Source organism: Syngnathus floridae, chromosome 2 (genome assembly GCF_059516105.1).
Source record: "Syngnathus floridae isolate MCC-2025c chromosome 2, RoL_Sflo_1.0, whole genome shotgun sequence".
Taxonomy (NCBI): domain Eukaryota; kingdom Metazoa; phylum Chordata; class Actinopteri; order Syngnathiformes; family Syngnathidae; genus Syngnathus; species Syngnathus floridae.
The window spans coordinates 1,742,679-1,768,261 of record NC_142414.1 but is presented as its reverse complement, the minus strand read 5'-3'; the positions used below and the strand labels follow the sequence as shown (position 1 = coordinate 1,768,261).

General features: G+C 44.4%; 1 protein-coding gene across 6 annotated transcripts in view; it reads right to left on the bottom strand.

Annotated features, from left to right (window-relative positions):
* Positions 1-25,583, bottom strand: part of itpr3 (inositol 1,4,5-trisphosphate receptor, type 3) — a 469,401-nt gene that overhangs the window by 172,028 nt on the left and 271,790 nt on the right. For all 6 annotated transcript variants that reach the window (XM_088368417.1, XM_088368419.1, XM_088368416.1 and 3 more), the window contains 3 exons: positions 12,159-12,279; positions 12,020-12,074; positions 11,717-11,882 (listed from right to left, as the gene is read on the bottom strand). In XM_088368417.1, coding sequence (XP_088224543.1) covers positions 11,717-11,882; positions 12,020-12,074; positions 12,159-12,279 — 342 coding nt within the window. The remainder of the gene's footprint in view (positions 1-11,716; positions 11,883-12,019; positions 12,075-12,158; positions 12,280-25,583) is intronic.

Sequence of the window (25,583 nt, the reverse complement as noted above, 5' to 3'; positions counted from 1 at the left end):
TCTATTCAGGGGTGCTGGAGAGGAGGGTCCGTCGGGAGGTCGAAGCTCGGATTCAGGAGGAGCAGTGTGGCTTTCGTCCTGGCCGTGGAACAGTGGACCAGCTCTACACCCTCGGCAGGATCCTCGAGGGTGCATGGGAGTTCGCCCAACCAGTCCACATGTGTTTTGTGGACTTGGAAAAGCCGTATGACCGTGTCCCTCAGGGGGTTCTGTGGAGGGTGCTTCGGGAGTACGGGGTGCCGAGCCAACTGATAAGGGCGGTTTGGTCCCTGTATCACCGATGCCAGAGTTTGGTCCGCATTTCCGGCAGTAAGTTGGATTCGTTCCCAGTGAGGGTTGGACTTCGCCAAGGCTGCCCTCTGTCACCGATTCTGTTCATAATTTTTATAGACAGAATTTCTAGGCGCAGCCGAGGCGTTGAGGGGGTCTGGTTTGGGGACCTCAGCATCGCGTCTCTGATTTTTGCAGATGACGTGGTGCTGTTGGCTTCTTCAGGCCGTGATCTCCAGCTCTCGCTGGAACGGTTCGCAGCCGAGTGTGAAGCGGTCGGGATGAGGGTCAGCACCTCCAAATCCGAGTCCATGGTCCTCGATCGGAAAAGGGTGGAATGCCCTCTCCGGATCGGGGATGAGATCCTGCCCCAAGTGGAGGAGTTCAAGTATCTTGGAGTCTTGTTCACGAGTGAGGGGAGGATGGAGCGCGAGATCGACAGGCGGATTGGTGCAGCGTCGGCAGTAATGCGGACCCTGTATCGGGCCGTTGTGGTGAAGAGAGAGCTGAGCCAAAAGGCAAAGCTCTCAATTTACCGGTCGATTTACGCTCCTACCCTCACCTATGGTCACGAGCTATGGGTCGTGACCGAAAGAACGAGATCCCGGATACAAGCGGCCGAAATGAGTTTTCTCCGCAGGATGTCCGGGCTCTCCCTTAGAGATAGGGTGAGAAGGTCGGTCATCCGGGAGAGACTCGGAGTAGAGTCGCTACTCCTCCACGTTGAGAGGAGCCAGATGAGGTGGCTCGGGCATCTTATCAGGATGCCTCCTGGACGCCTCCCTGGGGAGATGTTCCGGGCATGTCCCACCTGTAGGAGACCCCGGGGACGACCCAGGACGTGCTGGAGAGACTGTCTCTCAGCTGGCCTGGGAACGCCTTGGGATCCCCCGGGATGAGCTGGATGAAGTGGCTGGGGAGAGGGAAGTCTGGGAGTCCCTCCTAAAGCTGCTGCCCCCGCGACCCGACCCCGGATAAGCGGAAGAAGATGGATGGATGGATGGATGGATGGATGGATGGATGGATGGATTGATAGATGGATGGTACAAGTGTATGCATTGCAATTGTGTGGGCACTCCCTGCCTTCTGCTGACGTGTGGGCAACATCCGTGCCATAATTCCTCAATTTAAAAGTTTTATTTCGAATTTTATTTTTTTTTAATTTGGGGAAAAAAATCTGCGATGTAGAGACACCGCGATAAACGAACCACAGTGTAGCGAGGGATTACTGTAATTTCAACTGCAACTGACGACGTTAGTGGCACGGTGCACACGCGGCGTTGTTTACATAAAGGACGAAGAATTCGATCGATAGATTTAATTATTTGGAGTGACACAGATGGTTTGATAAAATTGTTTATATTATAGCTATTTTATATATAGTTTATATATCGTTATATGGGCCTGTGGAATAATTTGAACTGCAAGTTACGATGAGTCTGACCTCAGCGGCGCGGCGCACATGCGGCGTTGTTTACATAAAGGATGGCGAATTCAATTGATGGATTTAATGATTTGGAGTGACACAGATGGTTTGATAATATTGTTGTTTATATAATTGTTATTTAACGTGTGACACAGATGGTTTGATGAAGGTGTTATTTATGTTATAGTTATTTGGATAACTGTTAATGTTACGTCAGAACGTTCTCAGCTACTTGTTTGTGTTTGTTACATTAGCATACCGTATCGTTTAGCCTGCTGTTGCTGGTTCATGTCTGTTCTTTGTCAAATAAATTTCCCCCAAAATGCGACTTATACTCCGGTGCGACTTAAATATGTTTGTCCCTCTTTATTGTGCATTTTGTGGCTGATGCGACTCCGAAGTGACTTTTAGGCAAGGCATGGCAGATTTCACACACAAGGCACCTTAATGTGCTTTACATGAAAAGGATTAAAAAACAAAGAACATAGAGCATAAAAAAGGGGGGAAAATACAGAATATGGTGCTTACAAAATCAAGAAAAAAATTATATATATATATATATATATATATATTCTTTTAGTGGGTAGATCTTTGTGACTTGGTCATTTCAAAAGTAGCTCGCGAGCTGAAAATGTTTGGGCACCCCTGTTTTAGTACGACGAGTAAATTACAAGGTCGCATCGCTTCCCAGCATTACGGCAACCATGGTAAGGTTGCCGAGGGAAGGGTCAGTGATAGTGTAAAACCCTGGGTGAATAATGCACAGGTGTCATCATTTATTTGACACTTTCTGATTACCTCTGCTTCCCCTTTCATAGGGTTAGCAGGGGTGGTCATTTTAAACAGGACACAGTAGTGATCAGAAAGAGCAACATCATTTACCACAACCTCGGAGATGTTAAGACCTTTGTAAAGAATTAGATCCAATATGTGACCTCTGTTATGTGTTGTATCTGTGACATGCTGGGAAAGCCCAAAATTATCCAGAATATTTAAAAGTTCTTTAGCAAACCCATCTTTAAAATTATCAACATGAATGTTAAAATCCCCCACTAAAACAACACAGTCAAAATCCATGCACACAATAGACAGCATTTTGGTAAACTCATCAAAAAACCTTGAATCATATTTGGGCGGTCTGTAGTTGGTCACTAAGACTGCTCAACAGGGGGCTTTCAACTGAATGGCAACATATTCAAAGGAATCAAACTGACCGTAAGAAATTTTCTGACACAGTCCAAAAAATACGGTACTTGGGTATATGCACACATAGTAATGCTTTACAAGGAATGCTTATGCACCTGTCCTTTTGACCTGGATGGGAAAAAAGCACCCTCTTGGTCCAACCTATTTTTTTCCCCTTTTTTAATCCTTTTTATTTAAAATATTTGAAATAACAGAAAATGTTATTCAAAGTACAATGAAATAAAACAGAACAATACAAACATACAAAAGATATCCATCCGTTCATCCGTCCGTCCGTCCGCCCCAACCCAATCTATCTATCTATCTATCTATCTATCTATCTATCTATCTATCTATCTATCTATCTATCTATCTATCTATCTATCTATCTATCTATCTATCTATCTATCTATCTATCTGTCTGTCTGTCTGTCTGTCTGTCTGTCTGTTTGTCTGTCTATCCAGCTAACTATCCATCCATCCATCCATCCATCCATGAGCAGATTCAGTAACAGGCTGCTGACACCATCTTGCTCCACAAAGAGGCAGAGGGGTTCATTCCTTCCCTATGCCGTGAGACTTATTAAGTTCGGTGCGGGGTTAGGGGCGGGTGCACGGTCGAGACACTGTTCATTGTTAATTTATTTGATCCAATAATTATTCATTTATTTATTTGCTCTATTTAATTATTTATTAACATGTTATCAATGTTCGTATTGTCTATCTGTTTATTTATCTGTGTGTTTCTGTATCTAACTGCTGGTCACTGAATTTTCCCTCGGGGATCAATAAAGTCTCTCTCTCTCTCTCTCTCTCTCCCTCTTTATTGTAAAGTGTTACTGCTGTATTCAAATAATTTCTGTATACAGATCATTTTTTTAACTTCAGATTATTGTTTATTTACTGTTATTGTCACTGATGTAATCCAAATCACATGTTATCCTGGTCAAAATTCAGTTTTCTTGTGATTCTCTTTTTTTCCCTCACGTTTAGTATTACCCCTCCGTGAGTCGTCACCTTATCGTGGTGGAGGGGTTTGCGTGCCCCTATGATCCTAGGGGCCATATTGTCAGGGGCTTCATGCCCCTGGTAGGGTCATCCATGGCAAACGGGTCCGAGGTGAGGGGCCAGACAAAGCATGGCTCACAAAACTCCTTATGATGATTAAGAAAATTGGATCTAGTTTTCCCTCGCCCGGACGCGGGTCACCGGGCCCCCCTCTGGAGCCAGGCCTGGAGGCGGGGCTCGACGGCGAGCGTCTGGTGGCCAGGTCTTTGCCCATGGGGCCCGGCCGGGCACAGCCTGAAAAGGAAACGTGGGTCCCCCATCCCATGGGCTCACCACCTGGGGGAGGGGCCAAAGGGGTCGGCTACAGTGTAACCTGGGTGGCGGCCAAAGGCAGGGACCTTGGCGGTCTGATCCCCGGCTGCAGAAACTGGCTCTTGGGACATGGAATGTCACCTCTCTGGCTGGAAAGGAGCCCGAGCTGGTGTGCGAGGCAGAAGAGTTCCGACTAGACATAGTCGGACTTGGGTTCCGGTACAAGCCCTCTTGAGAAAGGCTGGACTCTCTTCCACTCTGGAGTTGCCCACAGTGAGAGGCGTCGAGCAGGTGTGGGTATATTTATTGCCCCCCGGCTGAGCGCCTGCACATTGGGGTTCACCCCGGTGAACCAGAGGGTAGCCTCCCTCCGCCTTCGGGTGGGGGGACGCGTCCTGAATGTTGTTTGTGTCTATGCACGAAATGGCAGCTCAGAGTGCCCACCCTTTTTGGAGTCCCTGGAGGAAGTGATGGAGAGCGCTCCTTCTGGGGACTCCATCGTTCTACTGGGTGACTTCAATTCTCACGTGGGCAATGACAGTGAGACTTGGAAGGGCGTGATAGGGAGGAACGCCCCCCCCCCCGATCTGAACCCGAGCGGTGTTCCATTATTGGACTTCTGTGCTCGACACGGATTTTCTATGATGAACACCATGTTAACATAAGGGTGTCCATGTGTGCACTTGGCACCAGGACACCCTAGGCCGCAGTTCGATGATCGACTTTCTAGTCGTGTCATCGGATTTGCAGCCACACGTTTTGGACACTCGGGCGAACAGAGGGGCGGAGCTGTCAACTGATCACCACCTGGTGATGGGTTGGCTCCGATGGTGGGGGAAGATGCCGGTCCGACCTGGCAGACCCAAACGCTCTGTGAGGGTCTGCTGGGAACGTCTGGCAGAATCCCCTGTCAGGAAGAGCTTCAACTCCCACCTCCGGCAGAGCTTTTCCCACGTCCCGGGGGAGGCGGGGGACATTGAGTCCGAGTGGACCATGTTCCGCGCCTCCATTGTTGAGGCGGCCGACCGGAGCTGTGGCCGTAAGGTCGTTGGTGCCTGTTGTGGCGGCAATCCCCGAACCCGCTGGTGGACACCGGCGGTAAGGGCAGGGCAGGGCCCCGGGGGTGGATGAGATCCGCCTGAAGTTCTTAAGGGCTCAGGACGTTGTGGGGCTGTCATGGCTGACACGCCTCTACAACATTGCGTGGACATCGGGGACATTACCTCTGGATTGGCAGACTGGGGTGGTGGTTCCCCTCTTTAAGAAGGGGGACCGGAGGGTGTGTTCCAATTACAGGGGAATCACACTCCTCAGCCTCCCTGGTAAGGTTTACTCAGGGGTGCTGGAGAGGAGGGACGTCGGGAGGTCGAACTTCGGATTCCAGAGGAGCAGTGTGGCTTTCGTCCTGGTCGTGGAACAGTGGACCAGCTCTACACCCTCAGCAGGATCTTCGAGGGTGCATGGGAGTTCGTCCAACCAGTCCACATGTGTTTTGTGAACTTGGAGAAGGCTTTCGACCATGTCCCTCGGGAGGTTCTGTGGAGGGTGCTTCGGGAGTACGGGGCGCCGAGCCAACTGATAAGGGCGGTTCGGTCCCTGTAGCACCGATGCCGGAGTTTGGTCCGCATTTCCGGCAGTGATTCGGATTCGTTCCCAGTGAGGGTTGGACTTCGCCAAGGCTGCCCTTTGTCACCGATTCTGTTCATAATTTTTATAGACAGAATTTCTAGGCGCAGCCGAGGCGTTGAGGGGGTCTGGTTTGGGGACCTTAGCATTGCGTCTCTGCTTTTTGCAGACGACGTGGTGCTGTTGGCTTCTTCAGGCCGTGATCTCCAGCTCTCTTTGGAGCGATTCGTAGCCGAGTGTGAAGCGGTCGGGATGAGGGTCAGCACTTCCAAATCCGAGTCCATGGTCCTCGATCGGAAAAGGGTGGAATGTCCTCTCCGGATCGGGGATGAGATCCTGCCCCAAGTGGAGGAGTTTAAGTATCTTGGGGTCTTGTTCACGAGTGAGGGGAGGATGGAGCGCGAGATCGACAGGCGGATCGGTGCAGCGTTGGCAGTAATGTGGATTCTGCACCGGTCCATCGTGGTAAAGAGAGAGCTGAGCCAAAAGGCAAAGCTCTCAGTTTACCGGTCGATTTACGCTCCTACCCTCACCTATGGTCACGAGTTATGGGTCGTGACCGAAAGAACGAGATCCCGGATACAAGTGACCGAAATGAGTTTTCTCCGCAGGATGTCCGGGCTCTCCCTTAGAGATAGGGTGAGAAGCTTGGTCTTCCGGGAGAGACTCGGAGTAGAGTTGCTACTCCTCCACGTTGAGAGGAGCCAGATGAGGTGGCTCGGGCATCTCATCAGGATGCCTCCTAGACGCCTCCCTGGGGAGGTGTTCCGGGCATGTCCCACCGGTAGGAGACCCCGGGGACGACCCAGGACGCGCTGGAGAGACTATGTCTCTCAGCTGGCCTGGGAACGCCTTGGGATCCCCCGGGATGAGCTGGATGAAGTGACTGGGGAGAGGGAAGTCTGGGAGTCCCTCCTTAAGCTGCTGCCCCCGCGACCCGACCCCGGATAAGCGGAAGAAGATGGATGGATGGATGGATGTTTTGTATTAGCACCACAGGTAAATCTATAGTAACGTAGATTGCGTGTCAGACATTGAAACTCTGGTTGAAGTCGGGACAGGGCAAGATAAGGAGATTGCTTCACCCGCTTCCCTTTTCATCAAGTCATGTCAAATGTGAAATGGAACTCTAACAAATCTATTGTGTACTTGCCGAAATAATTCAAATCTAATCAAATCAGTAGGTGTCTAACATAGCGCCTAAGCAATAAAGCACTCAAATACAAGGTTTTGTGTCCTTTGGAATTAGTGGATTGACTAATAGTTACACATATAAATCAGGTTTCTGATTAATGTATCGACATTTAGCCAGCAGTATCTTAGAAATGCATTTTCGTTCAGATTCGTTTCATAGGGAACATTTGAGTACTTTTTATTTACTCATTTCTTTTCACTCTGTTGTTAAAACAGATATTTGTGACAGCGGTTTCTTAGCAGACTTTCGTGATGCCCACATTACTCGACTCTCTACTACAGCAATGCATTTAACACTTTGTGTTAACTCGCCCAAGCTGTCGGAAACGAAGATGAAAAAGCTGGTGGAGCATTTACTTTGAAGTTACAGATACAAGTGGCGTGTCGTTGCTAGACCAATCGGGGGCGTCTTCAGCTGGTTCGACGTATAAACGTCAAAAAGAGGGTAGGAAAGCAAAATGAAGGCTGTTCATAATTTTTTGGCTGTCACATTTTCATAGCCTTAACTCACGATCCATCTCCATAGAATCCAGGCCAAATTCGAGGGCTGGTTGTCGGAGGCTGCGTGAATTTGGACACAGGCGGTGTGGCCTTGTTGCACCGGAAATTATGCCACACTGTCTGGGGTGGTAGCTGCACTGACCAGAACCTGAAGGCCCTGCAGCGCATAGTGAATACGGCTGGTAAGATTATTGGTGTTTCGCTCCCCTCCCTGAAGGACATTTACACCTCCCATCTCACACGCAAGGCAACCATGATTGTGAGTGATGTGAGTCACTCAGCTCACTCTTTGTTTGACCTTCTGCCCTCTGGGAAGAGGTACAGGAGCCTGCGCTGCCGCACCACCAGATTCGCCAACAGCTTCATTCTCCAGGCTGTTAGGACCCTAAACTCGCTACCCCCTTCTGCGTAGCGTGCTGCACTTTTGCACTATTTTCTGGAATGTCTGCTGTACGCTCACTTGCTCCTTTTTGCTCCTCTTATTTATTTGTTGTGTTATTTATTCATTATTTATTCAGCACGCTGTTGTTTACTTGATTGTCTATTGTGTGCCATGTCTTGTCACCGTGGGACAGCGGGGAACGAAATTTCGGTTTCTTTGTGTGTCTTTGGCATGTGAAGAAATTGACAATAAAGCTGACTTTGACTTTGATATTGTACATTGAAGGAGGCTGCCTATTAATTTGTACAGAGATAGTCCGCCTGTCCAAATTCGCCACGACTTATGCGGTCCACGGAGGCTGATGTTCCAGGGCTGCGAAGGACCCAGCCTTTGAACTGGCCTTGGAAGACGCAGCCTGCAAATTTGGACACAGCGGTTCTATTCAATTTGGTGCTCTTCCTGTAAGTTTTGGGGCACTTCTTGTTCATTTCCTTTCCGATTTGGAACACTTCCTGTTCATTTTGGGGCACATTCTATTCACTTCCTGTTCAATTTGGGGCACTTCCTGTTAATTTTGGGGCACCTTCTGTTTGATTTGGGGAACTTTCTGTTCAAGTTGGGGCACTTCCTGTTAATATTTATGAACACATCTTGTAAAGAAGCACGGCAGTCAAGTTAACCAGTAAGCTAATGCAATCATGCATTTAACACATTATTGTGTTCCCCAAGAATAATACAACACCTTTGATGCAAATTATCTGATACAACTATGTGATCTGTCCTACTGGCTAGAACCTTCGATGCAAAATACACCCACAAGAAGTGAAAACAGAGTGCACAGCTCTAAAATCAGCAGAAAGACTGACGCTAAGTCTGTGAAAATGAGTGCACAGACATGCAATATTATTAAAGTGAAATGAAGTTTATTATTTTTGTCATCTCAAGCTTAAGGTTTTACTGTGTCCGTCGTTTCCATAGACTGAGGGAAATGAACCATCACCGAAATGAAGTCTGTAGGCAAATCCTTCTCTATACTGACAAAAGATTTCTGAAACACTCCTCCTTGAACAAGCAGGACTTTGCCCACAGACCTGGAAACACTGCTTGAAAAATGAAATTTGACCAGGCACTTCTTTGAGGTTCTGATGCCGGGGGATGGTGCAATGAGTTGTGTGGATTGATGCATCCAACAACGGAACATTCAGCATCCTTGAGTTCTTTGGACTGCAAAAGTCTGTCCGAGTAATAAAGATGGTGGATTTGCGGAACCGTTTGGCCAAACCCATTTCTTTGTTTAGTAGTGCCGCCCCAACAGATGTGTTGTAATAAAAATACGTAATAGAAAACGGAGAAAACTGGGGTAAAAAATAGCCCCAAATAGATCAAAAAAGTGTCTCTAGCATGAAAAGAAATAAAAGAAACCGAGTGACTAAAAATAGAAATTTACAAACACAAAAATGTCAGCCGAGTACTAGCTCAGCCAGGAGGCTCGCCCCAGACCGCGTCACAATGCCCGGGGGTCATTTTGTTGGAAAGATTGCCAGCACCAGACTTCGAATGAGGAGGCCGACCCTTTAGCTTTAGAGCAGGGGTGGCCAATTAATTTTTACAAGGGGCCACATGAAAAATAAAAAAATCATTAATCAGTACAATTTATTCTTAACTTCTTTAACTTTTCCTCAAACTGTGAATTACAACAAATTTATAGAAACATATCAACGTGTCCTCAACCCGCCTTGTTACGATACGTTGGGAGAGTGACACATTCTCAAATTCGCTCTTTTTCTCCGGGCATATCAGTGCAACAGAGTCCAATAAGCACTCCTTAATAAACTCTCCGTCAGTAAAGGGCTTACTTTTTCTGGCAATTTTGCGGGAAATTACTAAACTTGTCCTGACCGCTGCATCTCTGTGGTTGTGAAGTTTGATAAAAAGTCCTTGTTGGGCTTGCAGTTTTGCTAGCAATGCATCACCCTCTGTTGCACGCTCTTTATTAGACAGATTTCTGTATTTTTCCTCATGCTTGGTCGTGTAGTGGCGACTCAAATTATATTCTTTAAACACAGGACCTGTGTGCCACAAACCAGGGACACGGCTTTACCTTTCAGTTCTGTAAAGAAATACTTGGCAGTCCATGTCTTGTTGAAAACACGGCACTCCTTGTCAACTTTTCTTTTCTTCGCGTCAGCACACATTTTGAGGGCAGCATTACTCGCTGTTCACCTACAGGCACAGCTCACATGCACGCACGGTATACGGAAGTGCAACGCCTTTCAAAATAAAAGCAGCACAGTTGTATTGCATGTACGACACTGATTTTTTTTTATTTATTAAGTTGTAATCAAATGTAATTTATGATTGCGGGCCGGACAGAGACGCACAAAGGGCCGGATATGGCCCGCGGGCCGTATTTTGCCCGGGTCTGCTTTAGAGTGTGGCCGTTTAAATCACCTCATTTACGGATGGGCGGTGGAACCTCATATGTGGAGTTCAGTGGAAATGTAAGTCAAATGAACTTTTATAAATTTCAATTCACTATTTAACGACGCGTGAACAATTCAGCTTGCATAGAGCCTCTTAGAACATGTCGTGTTTATGTATGTTGGTGACTGATGAAAGGAAATATGACGTGACCCACTTCAGCTGCAGAGAGGCAACAATCAGCCACGAAGAGGCTAATCCTTGTGATACGTTGAAGTAGTTATAAATAGAGATGCACGGGTAAATTTTCGTGCTGTTTTTGTACATTTTAACCGATAGTGTTTACAATGATTTCCAATAGAGAAATTGTGATAGCATCCTTCCGCAACGTAGTCAGGCTGATGCGTCAAATCAAGCATACTCCACCCAAAAAGTGGGCATCAGTAAGTATTCTGCCCTCTGTTCCAAAATACTGTTAAATCTTTTGTTTTTGTTAAAAGTTTTTTCAGGAGGGAATAATTTAATTTTTAATACAGTTTCATCACATAAGTGCCAATGTTGGGGTCGATTTACCCTTCCTTTCAACGCAATACTTCACTTTATAAACATAGACCACATATGGTGCTTATGCACGTGTCCTTTTTATTGTAGCTCATTTTTTCCCCTCCATTCATCATTCATCCATCCATCCATTTTCTGTACCCCTTGTCCCGACGGGGGTCACGGGCATGCTGGAGCCTATCCCAGCAGTCATCGGGCAGTCAGCGGGAGACACCCTGTACTGGTTGCCAGCCAATCGCAGGACACACATAGACGAACAACCATTCACACTCACACCCATGGGGAATTTAGAATGCTCAATTGGCCTACCAAGCATGTTTTTTGGGAGATGTGGGAAGAAGCCGGAGGACCTGGATAAAACCCACGCAAGTACGGGGAAAAGATGCAAACTCCACACAGGGAAGGCCGGATGTGGAATCAAACCCGCACCCTTTGGACTGTGAGGCGGACGTGATAACTAATTTTCACCGTGCCGCCCACTACTTGTCAATAATAATAAAAAATACACACATAATCAAATACAAATTACTCTGTGATCAATTTCCTCCAAAGTATTATAAACTTATTATGCCCCCACAGTTTTGCTCTCTCCTCCTCCATCATTTCGGGGCTTCATTGTGGGGCTTTTTGAGTTGATGGTGGCGACTCAAAACTAAAATTAACCACAGCACCTTACCTTATTCCTGTTTTTCAGACATGCGCAAGTGTAAAAAAAAAAAAGAAATGGTGAGGGGTTTTAACTTTATATAGCGCTGTTGAAAACATTACGTTACAACTGGCGCAACATTTCCTCAACACACTCAAAATATATGGTGGGAGGGGAGGGTGACCTGCTTGAAGGTATGTAGCACTTCCTGCCTCTGGCTGAAGTGTCTAAAAAGCAGCTGCAGAGCTCCAGAAACCAGTGGCGGGTACTTGTGCATAGTGAGGTGGATCAGGACGCGCAGGAACATGCGGCCGCCTTCGTCGTCCACCTCAAGAATGCTGTTCCCCTTTCTGCATGCATGCACACACACGCACGCACGCACGCACGCACGCACGCACGCACACACACACACACACACACACACACAAACACACACAACGGTTGGACACAAGTTACAAATTTACACTTTTAGTCCTCTATGACGTACCCAACTCCGAACATTGCCTCAGCCTGCTCTCCAATGTGCTGTAGGTTGATGGCAGCTGCAGGAACAGATATTATTAGTTAGCTTGGAGCCACACCCTCAGACTCACTGCCCACTGTTTCCCTCGTGAGCGGCAATGCACCTGTGTGCTCTAAACTGGTGGTAGAATCAGAATCAGCCAGCGGGTAGACGTCCACAAATTGCTTCTTGAAGATGGACAGCAAGAAGGACAGGCGGTAGTCCAGACGCACATTCAGGATGAACTGATGAGGACAAGACAGTTAACCACCACACAGAGATGCTGTTCGCCAGATGGATACAATTATTACATTTCAGAAGTTAATCAACAAGTAATGTCATGGAATCACCTGAACCATAATTTTATGCTGAAAAAAACATTAATACTCTGCAACTATAAGAATGTTATTAGGGTTTTACAGAGTATCTTTATCATAGGATTATGTTGGAATGTAGACTATAATGATTAACCAATCTTGTCTTGCTCTCACAACGCAGTAAAATAAAGTGGTTGCATTCTCTGCTTGATTGACCAGCTGCAGAGGAAGCAATCAAAGTTGTTCTGTTTCCCACAACATCGTAAAACACCCCCTGCTCTGATCTTACCAGAGGCCGGGGGTTCACCAAACCTGTCAACTCTCAACCCCCACTCTGTTTCTCTTAATAAATATCCTCTTGCAGGAAGGAGAGTCCAGAGCTCTATTCGAACATCGCTGCACGCACAGCGACGAATGGACTCTCCACCTGCAGGTGTCCAAAAGGACTTACTTGTCTCCCGTGTGGTTCTTGCAAGATAAGTTGGAGTGAGCAAATCTCTAACATTTTGGTGCCGAAACCCGGGATCCCTCATACCCGCTATCTGGCTGACGAAGGAGGACGTGCTGCATTGTCGACAAGCCAGCGTCCATTAAGAGGACCTGGAGGAGAAAGTCCTGGGAAGAGAATTCTTCGCTGGGCCAGCATCTTAGGTCTGCCTTCGTCTGACAGAGGTGGATTGACGGGATCCGGCAGTGCAACGAACCAGGGGACAAGTAAGTTAAAGGCCTGAAGTTGTGTGATTGTGTTGTTGTTTGTGAAACGCGTAAAAAGGTAGAAGTGCACAGGAAAAAGTAAGTTTTGTGGAAGGAGGGGGTGTTGTAGAGGGGTCCCCCTCTGGATGAGGTGTCTCTTTTGGAGCAGTGGTTCTCAAACTGTTTTAAAATCTCAGTACCTCCGTGGATCATTATTTGACGACCACTATTCTAAAGAGTACAACCTCGCGTTGGCAGGGCTGGGGACAAGGACTTTTGTCTTTAGTACCCAGGGAAGGTGGGGGGTGTTGTAGAGTCCCCTCACTGGATGAAGCAGCTCCTTTTTTTTTAAAAGGAGGACTTCGCGTTGGCAGGGCTGGGGACAAGGACTGTTGTCTTTAGTTCCCAGGGAAGGTGGGGGGTGTTGTAGAGTCCCCTCACTGGATGAAGCAGCTCCTTTTTTTTTTTTTAAAAGGAGGACTTCGCGTAGGCAGGGATAACTTGTGTGATTGAGTGTGTGACTGGTAGGATATATTACTAAATAGCAGTTCTAGCATTGATCCACGGCATTAATACAGGCTAGTAATTTGTTGAAAGGTCAATTTAAACCTGCATTGAGGATCCTCAAAGAAAAAAAAAATTGAAAAAAAATTGTAAAACCTTAAACTACTGAAATTAAGATGGGAAAAAAGAACGGTAAATCTCTTGCTCTGCTCTTCTTTGAAATGAGAAGTTCATGGCAAGTAGATTTCTTAATTGTATGCAATACATGCTGAAGTGAAAGAATATGTATGGAATACAAGGAAATTTGAAATGTGGAAAAAATGGTAGAAGTGCTAGAGTGTGGTTGAAATCTTCACAAAGAGATGAGAACGAATTCAAGAGACAAAAGCTAGAAAGATGAAAACTGATGAGGTCACAAGTGTTTGTCAGACCAGGAGACAATAAGGCCCCTGTGAGCAGGTGCAAGGCCGCAGCTCAAGCCGCGGCTCAAGCGAGGGGCAAGAGAAGTTTAATAATCATAATAATAATAATAATAATATTTTTGAGGTGGCAAATTACAAATGACTAGAGATCAAATTGTGTTACACTAAAGTTAAAATATGCAAATCAAGTGGTAAAGAAAAGCAACTTGCTTCTAGAAGATAGATAAATAAAATTAGAATGTGCTGTCCTCGTGTGCATGGGAGGGACCAGCTCATGATCGACCACAGGAAATGGCCAGCCTGTGACGAATCATTGTTGCTGAGACCTACCCTCCGCACGCGAGAGCTGTGCATGTGTGTGCGTATGTGTTAAAGTTAAAGTTAAAGTCCCAAATTGATGAAGATTGGCTAAACTTTTAGTATAAGGAAATTTGCTAGACTGTTGTCTATTCAATTTACACCGCAGAACAGAAACAATTTGACAGAAAAAAATGAGAGGAAAAGAGAGAAATCTGTTTGCGAGCAGAAACTAATCCACACTAGTGCATGTTAAGTGTCGAGCCCACATGAGAAATTCGAAGAAAGAAAAAAAAAAAAAAAAAAACGACAGAACATGCTTTCAGGAATTGGAAGAAGCTAAATTGTGAATTTAAGATTTTGCCGTGCTTCATTTAATAGGAATAATTGATTGGTTGTGTTATAAGATTATACAAAATTCTAAATGCAAGCTAAATCTGAGAGATTGCGTTCTTCAAATTTAAAAACAAAGAAAAAATTCAGATTAATTTGCCAGTTGTTTGTTTTAGTTAAGTTTTTTTTGGACTGGTGGATTGTTCTACCAGGAAACCTGAGTTGAAAATGATATATGAATGTTGTGTGGTGAGCTTGGATGAATTGGGACCAATGTGATAGTATGACTCCTTTTTGGAGACTGTGTGAGATGCATATGATGAGCATTGATGAATGATTGCCTGAATGAGAGGTTGAATGGTTGAAGTCGTTGGCGACTACTATAGAAAATTAGTAGAGCGACTTTGATGAAAGAGTGATTTTGAGCAGGTTGAATGTTAGAAAGAAACACGTAGCTTTTGGATTGATAATTAACTAGAGAAAAAACTGGAGAACCAGTAACACATGTAGAAGATGTGTGAACTGAGAAATTGAGAAGCGTTTTGGAAAGAAAGTCAAATTAAATGATGATGGAATCGTATGTAGTAAAGAACGCATTCTCCCAAAAAGTTTGTCAAGGTGTGAGGCATGGGCGTTGCCAAGCCTCAAAAGGAGGGAGTGAGTAGGACAGATAGTAGAAGATAGTAATAATACAACACTTTATGACAATGAATTTTCGAATACATTTGGTGTTATACTGTGGTAAATTTTTTGTTCTGGTGTAGATAGGTTAGCAACACGAGAGATTTAGAGGTTCAAAAGAAAGACAGTTAAAAGAAAACATTTTGGATTTGGACAATTGCAGGCTAACAGGAACATGAGAACGATAAGAACTACGAGGTGGGATCCAATTTCATTGGGGAGATTGAGAATTCACAGCACCATACTCTAAGTCCCGTTTTTGAGCAAGCATGACAATAACATGTGAGAGGTCAAGACATACAGATCAGGGCTTGATGTGGAAAGCAGACCTCGATGAGTTGATTTTCAATAATGATACTGAAGACAACATACTGTCTGATTAAATTGGAACTATAGATAAAATGTAGCTCAAAAATAGGATGAGTTGCAGGATTTACGATATAAAAACGAGACCACTGTTATTAGAAGAATTTGAAGTTTGGTAAACAAACGTTACCAGCAAATTGATAGAAGCAGCTACATTTGGAGATAGTCTTACAAGTTTGATGTCCCAGCCTGTCATTCTCAGTGTCAGGGTCCCTGAAACCCAATCCGAGACTTTGCCTGCAGCCGTGAACAACCACAAAATGGTGCCTGGCTCTGAAGCACTTTTGACCTTTGGCGAAGGACAAGAAAAGACTGCTGTTGTGCTTGGAGAGCGACAAGTACACTCCGGAGGAAATACAACATCCTCGGGGACGGAAAAGACAGTGAAAAGCGGAGGAACTCACAATGATGAAAATTGACTCATTTGAACAATGGACTCATTCAAGAGTGATGGATGGGGTCGCTCTGAAGCAACAACAAAAGAACACCAACTTGAGAGGGTGAAGTGCGGCAAAAAGATATGGACTTGGAGTGTCCGACAACCAAATCGCACTCCTTGCTACGGCGTTACCAAATTTGGTGAAGCTTGGTTCAAAGTGGAAGGGAGGTTCATTGTGCACTGAGTTTGACAGAACTGAGAAGATTTGATAAATAAATAAATAAAAATTTGAAAAATACGTAGGGCTACAGAGAAAAGCATTATAATCAGAGATTGAACGGATTTGGATAAAACAAATAGGCTAAAACGGTAGGAAACAAGAGCAAGATCTGATATTTTGGCTCATCAACCTTAAGACGTAGAGGTCGAGTTATATAAATTTTAGAACAGGACATTTGGCAGTCAGGAGGAAGTTAGGTTGCTCAATGTACCTACTCAATACAATAGTAAGGTTTTTTGTACCACAGTGGAGGTTGGATGGTCAGAAAGTTAGGTACGTTCAATTTTTGACATTCACACGATCATGCATAGGAGTCACACGGCGACAGTTAACAAGTCGATGACTGTAATAGGGGCCACCTACGACTGCACCGACATGAAAAAGTAGAAGCGAGATAGCAGAGTATGGGATTATATGCTAAAACGTCTGCTATACAGTTACCGATAGGAGATTCTATCAAAAGAAGCTACATGAGAGATGGATTAGAATCCCTTTGTTTGTGTGTTGTGTGTTTGTGTGTGTGTGCCCGCCCTGTGTGGGTGTGAGCGTGTGAGGAGAAAGAAGGCATGGGTAAGACAATCTCTTTTAAACCAGGAGGCAATAAATGGGAGCGCCCCTGTCATAAATAGTTTTTGGTTAAAGGGAATCATTAGGAGGTGTTCAAACTCTTCCCGCAAACATTCCTATTTGCCAGTTAAATGGGCACGACAATTGACTACGAGAGTTGCAAACAACAGATGAAGAGCAGTCCTTGCCAGATTATATGATCAGGACGCTCAAACTGTGTCAAAGACAAATTTACTGCCGCTTGATCTTTCCTCCTCACAGTCCGACAACCCCATCAATCCAGGAGACTGGGTCTACATCAAGGTCATCAAAAGAAGGAACTGGACCAGCCACGACGGGAGGGACCATTCCAAGTCTTGCTGACTACACATGTTGCATCCAAGGTTGCAGCACCCACAAATGCATTACCGACGACTGCTCTCCAGGAGGAAACTGGATGGGAGCTTTGAACATCACCGCTGTGTGCCAGGATGAGAGAGCCGTTTTCAAGGTGTAAGGGCTCTACTACCGACATGGCTGCACCATCGGACGGGACCTACTTCATCCAGAAGTTCAGAGGCACTGCCTCACCTGCATCCTATGAGTGCACGTGTCTGTTCAGTACGGATCATGGTTTTGTGGTCACAAGAGTTGTCCGATGCTGCCTGCCAACTGGACAAGAGTGTGTGCGCCAGTGTGTGTGACAGACCTCACCTACAGACTAGAACATCATCAGCTGACGAAAACGCGAGGACATATACAACTTCTTAGACGTGACAGATGTGATGATGATAAAGAGATGTGGATTGCGTAGATGCTGTTCTGTTGAGCATGTATTACGGGAACTTGTTGATTTGACCTTCGAAAATGCTTCGCAAGTGATGGATACAATGATGTATTGTTTCTGTGTTTTTCTTTTTATTTTTCATAGATAGCATTCTGGTCGCCTAGGCCAAAGGGACCGTGTAAGAATTTTCCTGCTAATAACATCTGGCCAGCAGGTTTTTCGCTTACACAATAAGTTTGATCTGGGGTATTAAGGTAATGCCTCATCTTCACTTGAAAGTGTTGCTATCATTGTTGTTTTTTTTATTTTTCCTATTCCTCTTTCTTCATTATACATATATATGTGTTTTTTTCTTACTTGTCTTTGTTGTTTGGGGTGGCATAATCATATGATAAAACAGGAGGGAGATGTTAGGGTTTTACAGAGTATCTTTATCATAGGATTATGTTGGAATGTAGACTATAATGATTAACCAATCTTGTCTTGCTCTCACAACGCAGTAAAATAAAGTGGTTGCATTCTCTGCTTGATTGACCAGCTGCAGAGGAAGCAATCAAAGTTGTTCTGTTTCCCACAACATCGTAAAACACCCCCTGCTCTGATCTTACCAGAGGCCGGGGGTTCACCAAACCTGTCAACTCTCAACCCCCACTCTGTTTCTCTTAATAAATATCCTCTTGCAGGAAGGAGAGTCCAGAGCTCTATTCGAACATCGCTGCACGCACAGCGACGAATGGACTCTCCACCTGCAGGTGTCCAAAAGGACTTACTTGTCTCCCGTGTGGTTCTTGCAAGATAAGTTGGAGTGAGCAAATCTCTAACAAATGTAGTTACATTAATCGAATGAAAGCTGAGTTATTTTGGTGAGTATTTTTCTAACTAGTAAGACGCCTGGTTCACTAAAACCTTGCCTTCACTATGTATTGTAGACTTGAGGTGTGTTCAATGATTGAATAGGATATTTCAAAACTACATAGAAAAAAAACTTATTTAAAGCAGCACTGTGGAACTTATCACTTTAAGTTTATTATTGCGACGCCATGTTGACAAAAGCAGTAGTGTTTTTCCTGAAGTGGACACATTTCTCATAGTGCCAGAGGCCCAGTGTTGTGAAATTCTGAGACTTTGCTTTCTGCAGTTGAATTACATTTCTGTTTCCTGTAGCTGTGTAAAGGATGAATAGCGGTGAGGTGTTCAACAGCAAAAGTGTGTAAAGCTTATCATAAAATGATTTGGAAAATAAATGCATTCATACATATATACGACCATTACACAGCAGCCTACACATCACGCTAAAATAACCTATTCACGGTCAACCTACTGCACCCAAAATAGACAATTCGCTGGAGGCTCTGGCGATTGACCAAACAGACTCATTCATGGTAAAATAATGTAGCAGGAGAATTGCCGTTCACAGCAAAATAACTAATGCCTTTAGTAAGAGCCAAGACAAATTCGTGTATGTCATAGCAATTAAGTTTAACAGGATTCTGACGTTTACAGATCATCCAAAGATTTTACATCTCTAATAGCACCTCGTCTTAGAGCTCACGTCAGTGAGTGAAAGCCGAGCCAATGTTTGTCCTTGAATGTGCTTTTATTCGGCTGGCCTCAAACAAAACTTTTTGTTTCTTCCGATGATTTGTACCAACGCATGGTTACTCCTGTTATGACAGCAGTAATCGTATGTTGACGTTAGCATCGACTTCCGTAATTGCACACAAAGGGGGTAGTGATGACCTAAAGCAGTCAGCATATTTGTAGTTTTTTGTTTGGCAGTGTTGCTTCCACCTTCCTCAGAGTTGTTTAGTGCTAGTAAAAGTGATACGGTCAGGCCATGACAAAAGTACTATTCAACGAGCTGGAAGTTGATGCTCCATCAGGTGAGTTGTGAAAATATTGTGAAAATACAAATTGTGAAAATATTGTGAAAATAAAGTCATCAAGTGCTGCTTTAATGCGCCAAACAGCAATGACTAGTGCCTGAGCAGATTGCATATAGTACGTGGAACCATCCTATAATTTATTTAATGCACCAAACCCAGAACAGCCACTTGCTTATCGACTCAATTTGAAGAGACAGCTAGTCTGAGAAACTGGGCATGTATTGAGAGGGGCAGTATGGGGGTGGCTTCTCACTTTCACAACTTAACGTGCAGGGAACACTAGCAGCAAACATAAAACCAATAATAAAAAATAGCGATCACTCACAGAAATGAAGTTGGCAACGCAATACTAACTGAGCATAGAGCTCTGGAGAAGACATAAAAAGATCAAATAAAAATGTTGGTATTGACATAAATAAAAATAACTGGGAAAAAATTGCTGACAAGGGTGACGGTGCCCTCTAGACCTCTGTATATATAAATATACTGTGATCCTTCACCACTTCGCTCGTCATCTTTTGCGGACTCACTGTTTGAATGTTCCCTGGGAATTTTTGAGTCTTTGCTCGATACATAATCTGTGCCAGTCTAAATTTGAATAAGTCCATTAGCTTTAACGCGTTTGATTTTAAAAACAAATGATTTGTATGATCTCGAAACCCAACCTTGTGTACAATTCTCATAGCTTTTTTCTGAAGTATAATTAATGGTTTTAAAGTCCTTATGTATGCATTTCCCCATATCTCCACACAGTAAGTCAAATATGGTAAAACAAGACAACAATACAGCGTATACAACATTCTCTGCTCCAGAATATGTTTTGCACTGCACAGTACTGCAATACTCCTTGCTACTTTGGTTCTAACGTATCTTATATGAGGTTTCCAACAGAATTTATTGTCTAATATTGCTCCTAAAAATTTGATCTCATAAACTTGTTCAATATTGACATTATCTATTGTTACTTGAACCTGTGTATCTATTTTACGGTTTCCAAATACCATCAGTTTGGTTTTGTCTACATTCAATGATAATTTATTAATGTCAAACCATATTTTTAGTTTGGACAATTCAGTTGTAATGGTCTCCAATAGTATCTTTAAGTTATTACCAGAGCAGACGATGTTGGTGTCATCCACAAAAAGAATACATTCAAAGATAGTTGACACCTTACAAATATCATTTATGTACAGAACAAATAATATGGGGCCCAACACTGACCCCTGTGGGACTCCACAGGTAATGTCTAGACATGATGATATATGATTACCCATCTTAACAAACTGTTGTCTGTTAGTAATGTAACTTTTTAACCAGCTCAATACTCCACCTCTCATCCCATATCTTCCCATTTTATACAATAATATGTAATGGTCAGTGGTATCAAAAGCTTTTTTCAAATCAATAAATACTCATACTGCATATTCCTTATTGTCAGTACAGTTAATTATTTCTTCCGTCAAATCCATTAGTGCCATAGTTGATCTATTTGTTCTAAATCCATATTGGCTGTCAGTTAACAAGTTGTGTATCTCAGTGAAGCTATCCAGTCTCACAATGAAAAGCTTCTCCAAGATTTTCGAGAATTGACATAATAGAGAAACAGGTCTATAATTTGTGAAGAGATGTTTATCTCCTGTTTTATACAGTGGGATAACCTTAGCCGTTTTCATTTTGCTTGGGAAGATACCTGTTTTAAAGGACAAATTATAGATATATGTCAGAGGATTTACCACTCCATCAACAACTTCCTTAATTAAGGCCATATCGACATCATTCCCATCTGTAGATGTTTTATTTTTGCATGATTTTACAATATCAAAAACTTCTTTCTCATCAACTGCTCTCAAGAACATTGAACTTGGATTAATTTCAATACTATCTCCTACTGCTCTTGCCTGCTCTATCGACGGGTCACTGATACCCTCAGCCAATTCCGGTTCTACATTCATGAAAAATGCATTCAAATCATTGACCGCATCTTCCATATTGTTTATGGTCTTGTCATTATCCATGAGGCATTCAGGATACTTTGTGTTAGCAGCTCCTTTCTGGACAATACTGTTTAAAACCTTCTATATTCCTTTACTATTGTTTCTATTTTTTTCTTTTAACTCGCTGTAGTAACCCTTCTTGCACCTCCTCATAATTTGCGTCATCTAATTTTTATATCTTTCGTACTTAATTTCTGTCTCTATGGTTCTATGCTTTATAAATTCTCGATACATATAATTGTTTTTTTTACTGGCATTTTGTAGGCCTTTTGTGATCCATGGGGACTCTGTATAGTTATGCTTCCTATTGCATTGCTTTAGTGGGCAGTTTTTATCATATAATGACATAAATCTTTCTCGGAATATATCATATGCTATGTCTACATTACACTCATTATACATACAATTCCAATCTTACGTCAATAGATCTGCTCTGAAAGCACTCAGGGTTTCTGATGTTCTCACCCTCCTGTAAATGTTACTTCCATCCTTTACATTATTATAATCACAGTCATAAACCACAAAAACAGGCAAATGGTCACTTATGTCATTCAGTAATAACCCACTAATGATATTGTTTTCCAAGTTATTTGTGAATATGGTATCAATGAGAGTGGCACAATGGGAAATTATTCTGCTTGGCTTGGTGATCATGGGCAAGAGACAATACTAAACAATGTACCATAGAACTGGCAGTCTGTTTATGTTTGTTGGGATTCAGAAGATCTATATTGAGATCACCACAGATGAAGTTCAATTTCTGATTTGCATTGGCAAATAATCCCTCCATAATGTCCTTAAAAATGTCAATGCTGGAGCCAGGAGCTTGATAAACACAACTAACAATTACATTTCTTTTTTTTCCCCATGTTGATTTCTATGGTAATACATTCCATTACATCAGCAATAGTTAGTCATAATTTCGATCACCTTGAAGTTGAGATTCTGGTCTACAAACAAGGCCACTCCCCCTCCCTTTTTATCCATCCTACTCTTGTACTTGAGTTCATAACGTTATAACTCAAAATCTGCACCCTTCTAGGAGTTAATCCAAGTCTCAGAAATAGCTACAATATTGAATTGCTTCTTAAAATAGTATATGTACTCCTTAATATGTTGAAAATTGGCATAAAGGCTTCTGCTATTAAAATGGATAATTGACACTCCTTGATTTACATTAATTTTGGCATTAAATTGGTCATCTGTATAATAACAACAATTGCTGTTTACATTCTTAAAGAAGTTGCTATCAAATCCATGCATGTTATGTTCAGTGAGTTCAACTAGTATATCAGGAGAGTCTCATGTCATTTCAGTCTACAGTCATTTCCACAGGTAGCCAGTCCATAATAGACAGCATTGTTACCTTGTGTAGTTGTCTGATTGTCACTGATACTTGTTCAGTTCTTCTATACTTCTGACGACCATCCCTCTGGATTCCTCTGGCGTTCCGTTCAGCTTTATATAGACTTTGCAGTTTGCTGTCGATGTGGATTGGATCTTTCTGTTCTTTCGTAAAAAGCGAGCTTTCTTGGCGATATCCGCATTCTTTTTGGTCAAGTGCTCATTCAGGTAAATCCTCTCAGCATTTTCTTTTGTTTTAACAGTGCCGTTTTATGTTTTCGGTTTGCAAATCTCAGTATTACAGCAGGTTTGTCGATTGTCCTTCTCTGCGGGAGTGAGTGACAGGCCTCTATGCTATGCCAGTCCAGTTCTATGCCCTTGGATAGGAAAAAGGCAGACTAATCAGGCTGACTAAACCAGCGTGGAACAACAGGTTCCACGCTGGTTTAGTCAGCCTGGTTTGTCCCATCAAAACCCGCCACCGCCCGAGCAAATGACCGGGGTTTAATTGCAAGTCCAGTGACAATTATGTCATTCATTCTTGTGTACTGCTCGAGGTCCGACACTCGATTTTCCAAATGTGCAGTTGTTTTCTCCTTCTCATTGAGTTGTAGTCTTAGCGTTCTAACTTCTTCAACCAAGTTGAGAATTGTTTTCTGCTCCAGTCTGACGGCCTCCATCTCTGCAGTCAGAAAATCGAGCGCTTCCTTAGGCTCTTTTTCCACTTTCATCAGCATGGTAAAAAGGTGGTAAAAAGAGTGTCCAGAGGTGCCATGATGGCAGCGCGTCCAAGCTAGGCGGAAAATCCTGCTCCAAGCGTATTTTCCTTTCACTCTTAAGATCCTTGGTTTTGTTAATTCCTCTCCACGTTCGTTTCTTTGGCTCTTGAAAGCTGCTGGTGCCGGTTGTTAGCTGCGTGGCGAGCGTTAGCTGGGTCGTGAGTGTTAGCTGTGTGGCGAGCGTTAGCTGCGTGGCGAGCGTTAGATGCGTGGTGAGCGTTAGCTGATGCATGGTGAGCGTTAGCTGCTGCATGGCGAGCAAGCGTAATTGATGGCGGCACCGACAATAATTATCCATCAATCCATCCAGCCATCTTCTTCCGCTTATCCGGGGTCGGGTCGCGGGGGCAGCAGCTTTAGGAGGGACTCCCAGACTCCCCTCTCCCCAGCCACTTCATCCAGTTCATCCCGGGGGATCCCAAGGCGTTCCCAGGCCAGCTGAGAGACATAGTCTCTCCAGCGCGTCCTGGGTCGTCCCCGGGGTCTCCTACCGGTGGGACATGCCCGGAACACCTTCCCAGGGAGGCCGCTTGTATCCGGGATCTCGTTCTTTCGGTCACGACCCATAGCTCGTGACCATAGGTGAGGGTAGGAGCGTAAATCGACCGGTAAATTGAGAGCTTTGCCTTTTGGCTCAGCTCTCTCTTCAACACAACGGACCGGTACAGGGTCCGCATTACTGCCGACGCTGCACCGATCCGCCTGTCGATCTCGCGCTCCATCCTCCCCTCACTCGTGAACAAGACTCCAAGATACTTGAACTCCTCCACTTGGGGCAGGATCTCATCCCCGATCCGGAGAGGGCATTCCACCCTTTTCCGATGGAGGACCATGGATTCGGATTTGGAGGTGCTGACCCTCATCCTGACCGCTTCACACTCTGCTGCGAACCGTTCCAGCGAGAGCTGGAGATCACGGCCTGAAGAAGCCAACAGCACCACGTCATCTGCAAAAAGCAGAGACGCGATGCTGAGGTCCCCAAACCGGACCCCTTCAACGCCTCGGCTGTGCCTAGAAATTCTGTCCATAAAAATTATGAACAGAAACGGTGACAAAGTGCAGCCCTGGTGGAGTCCAACCCTCACTGGGAACGAATCCGACTTACTGCCGGAAATGCGGACCAGACTCTGGCATCGGTGATACAGGGACCGAACCACCCTACAATAATTAAATAATTGCAACAATTGTTGGTTAAACGGAGCAAAAAAATATAACTGATACAAATAATAATGGACACCTTTACTCTGTAGCGTGACATCATTCTGTCAAAAACAATCGTACCATCTGAAAAAAAACAATGAAGGAATAAGTCGTAACCTCTTGGCGACAGTCATGTTCCATTTCAAACACCTCCCATTTCAAACAATGTAATCTAAAATTAGCTCTAAACAGATAAGTAAAACCAAATTTAAATTGAGGTAATCTGGGTTCAGAATTAAGCAGAGCTCTGTTGCTGTCACGTGCCTGCGCCAGCTTCCAGCCATGCCCCCAATCAAGCCCCCAATCAAGCCAATCACCACCACCTGCCACTGCTCGTTAGTTCAGCTCTACTGTGAATCAAGCCAGTGACTGTCGGTTTGTCTCCTTACCCTGCCCGTGATGCCACTGCTCACTTTGCTCTGGTCGAACGCTTCCTGTTTCCGACTTTGGACCGACCCGATTCGCCTGTCCTGACCACTCGCCTGTCCTTGACCACGCTCTGATCGTCACTTGCCCCCGACCACGACTACGCGCTGCTGCCCGGCGTGCTTGCTCAGATGCTCTCTCCGCCAGGTTGGTTTCTGCCGTCAGCCAGGTTGTTGCTCCGAGGACAGCACTCCGCTGCGACTCTGTCCTGGTCATCCGCTGGTTCCTGATCGGCTGCCACTTCCCCTTTCCCCTTTTCAATAAAGATTCCTGCTGCATTTGGTCGCCCCGTCTCTGTTTGTGACAGTTGCACAA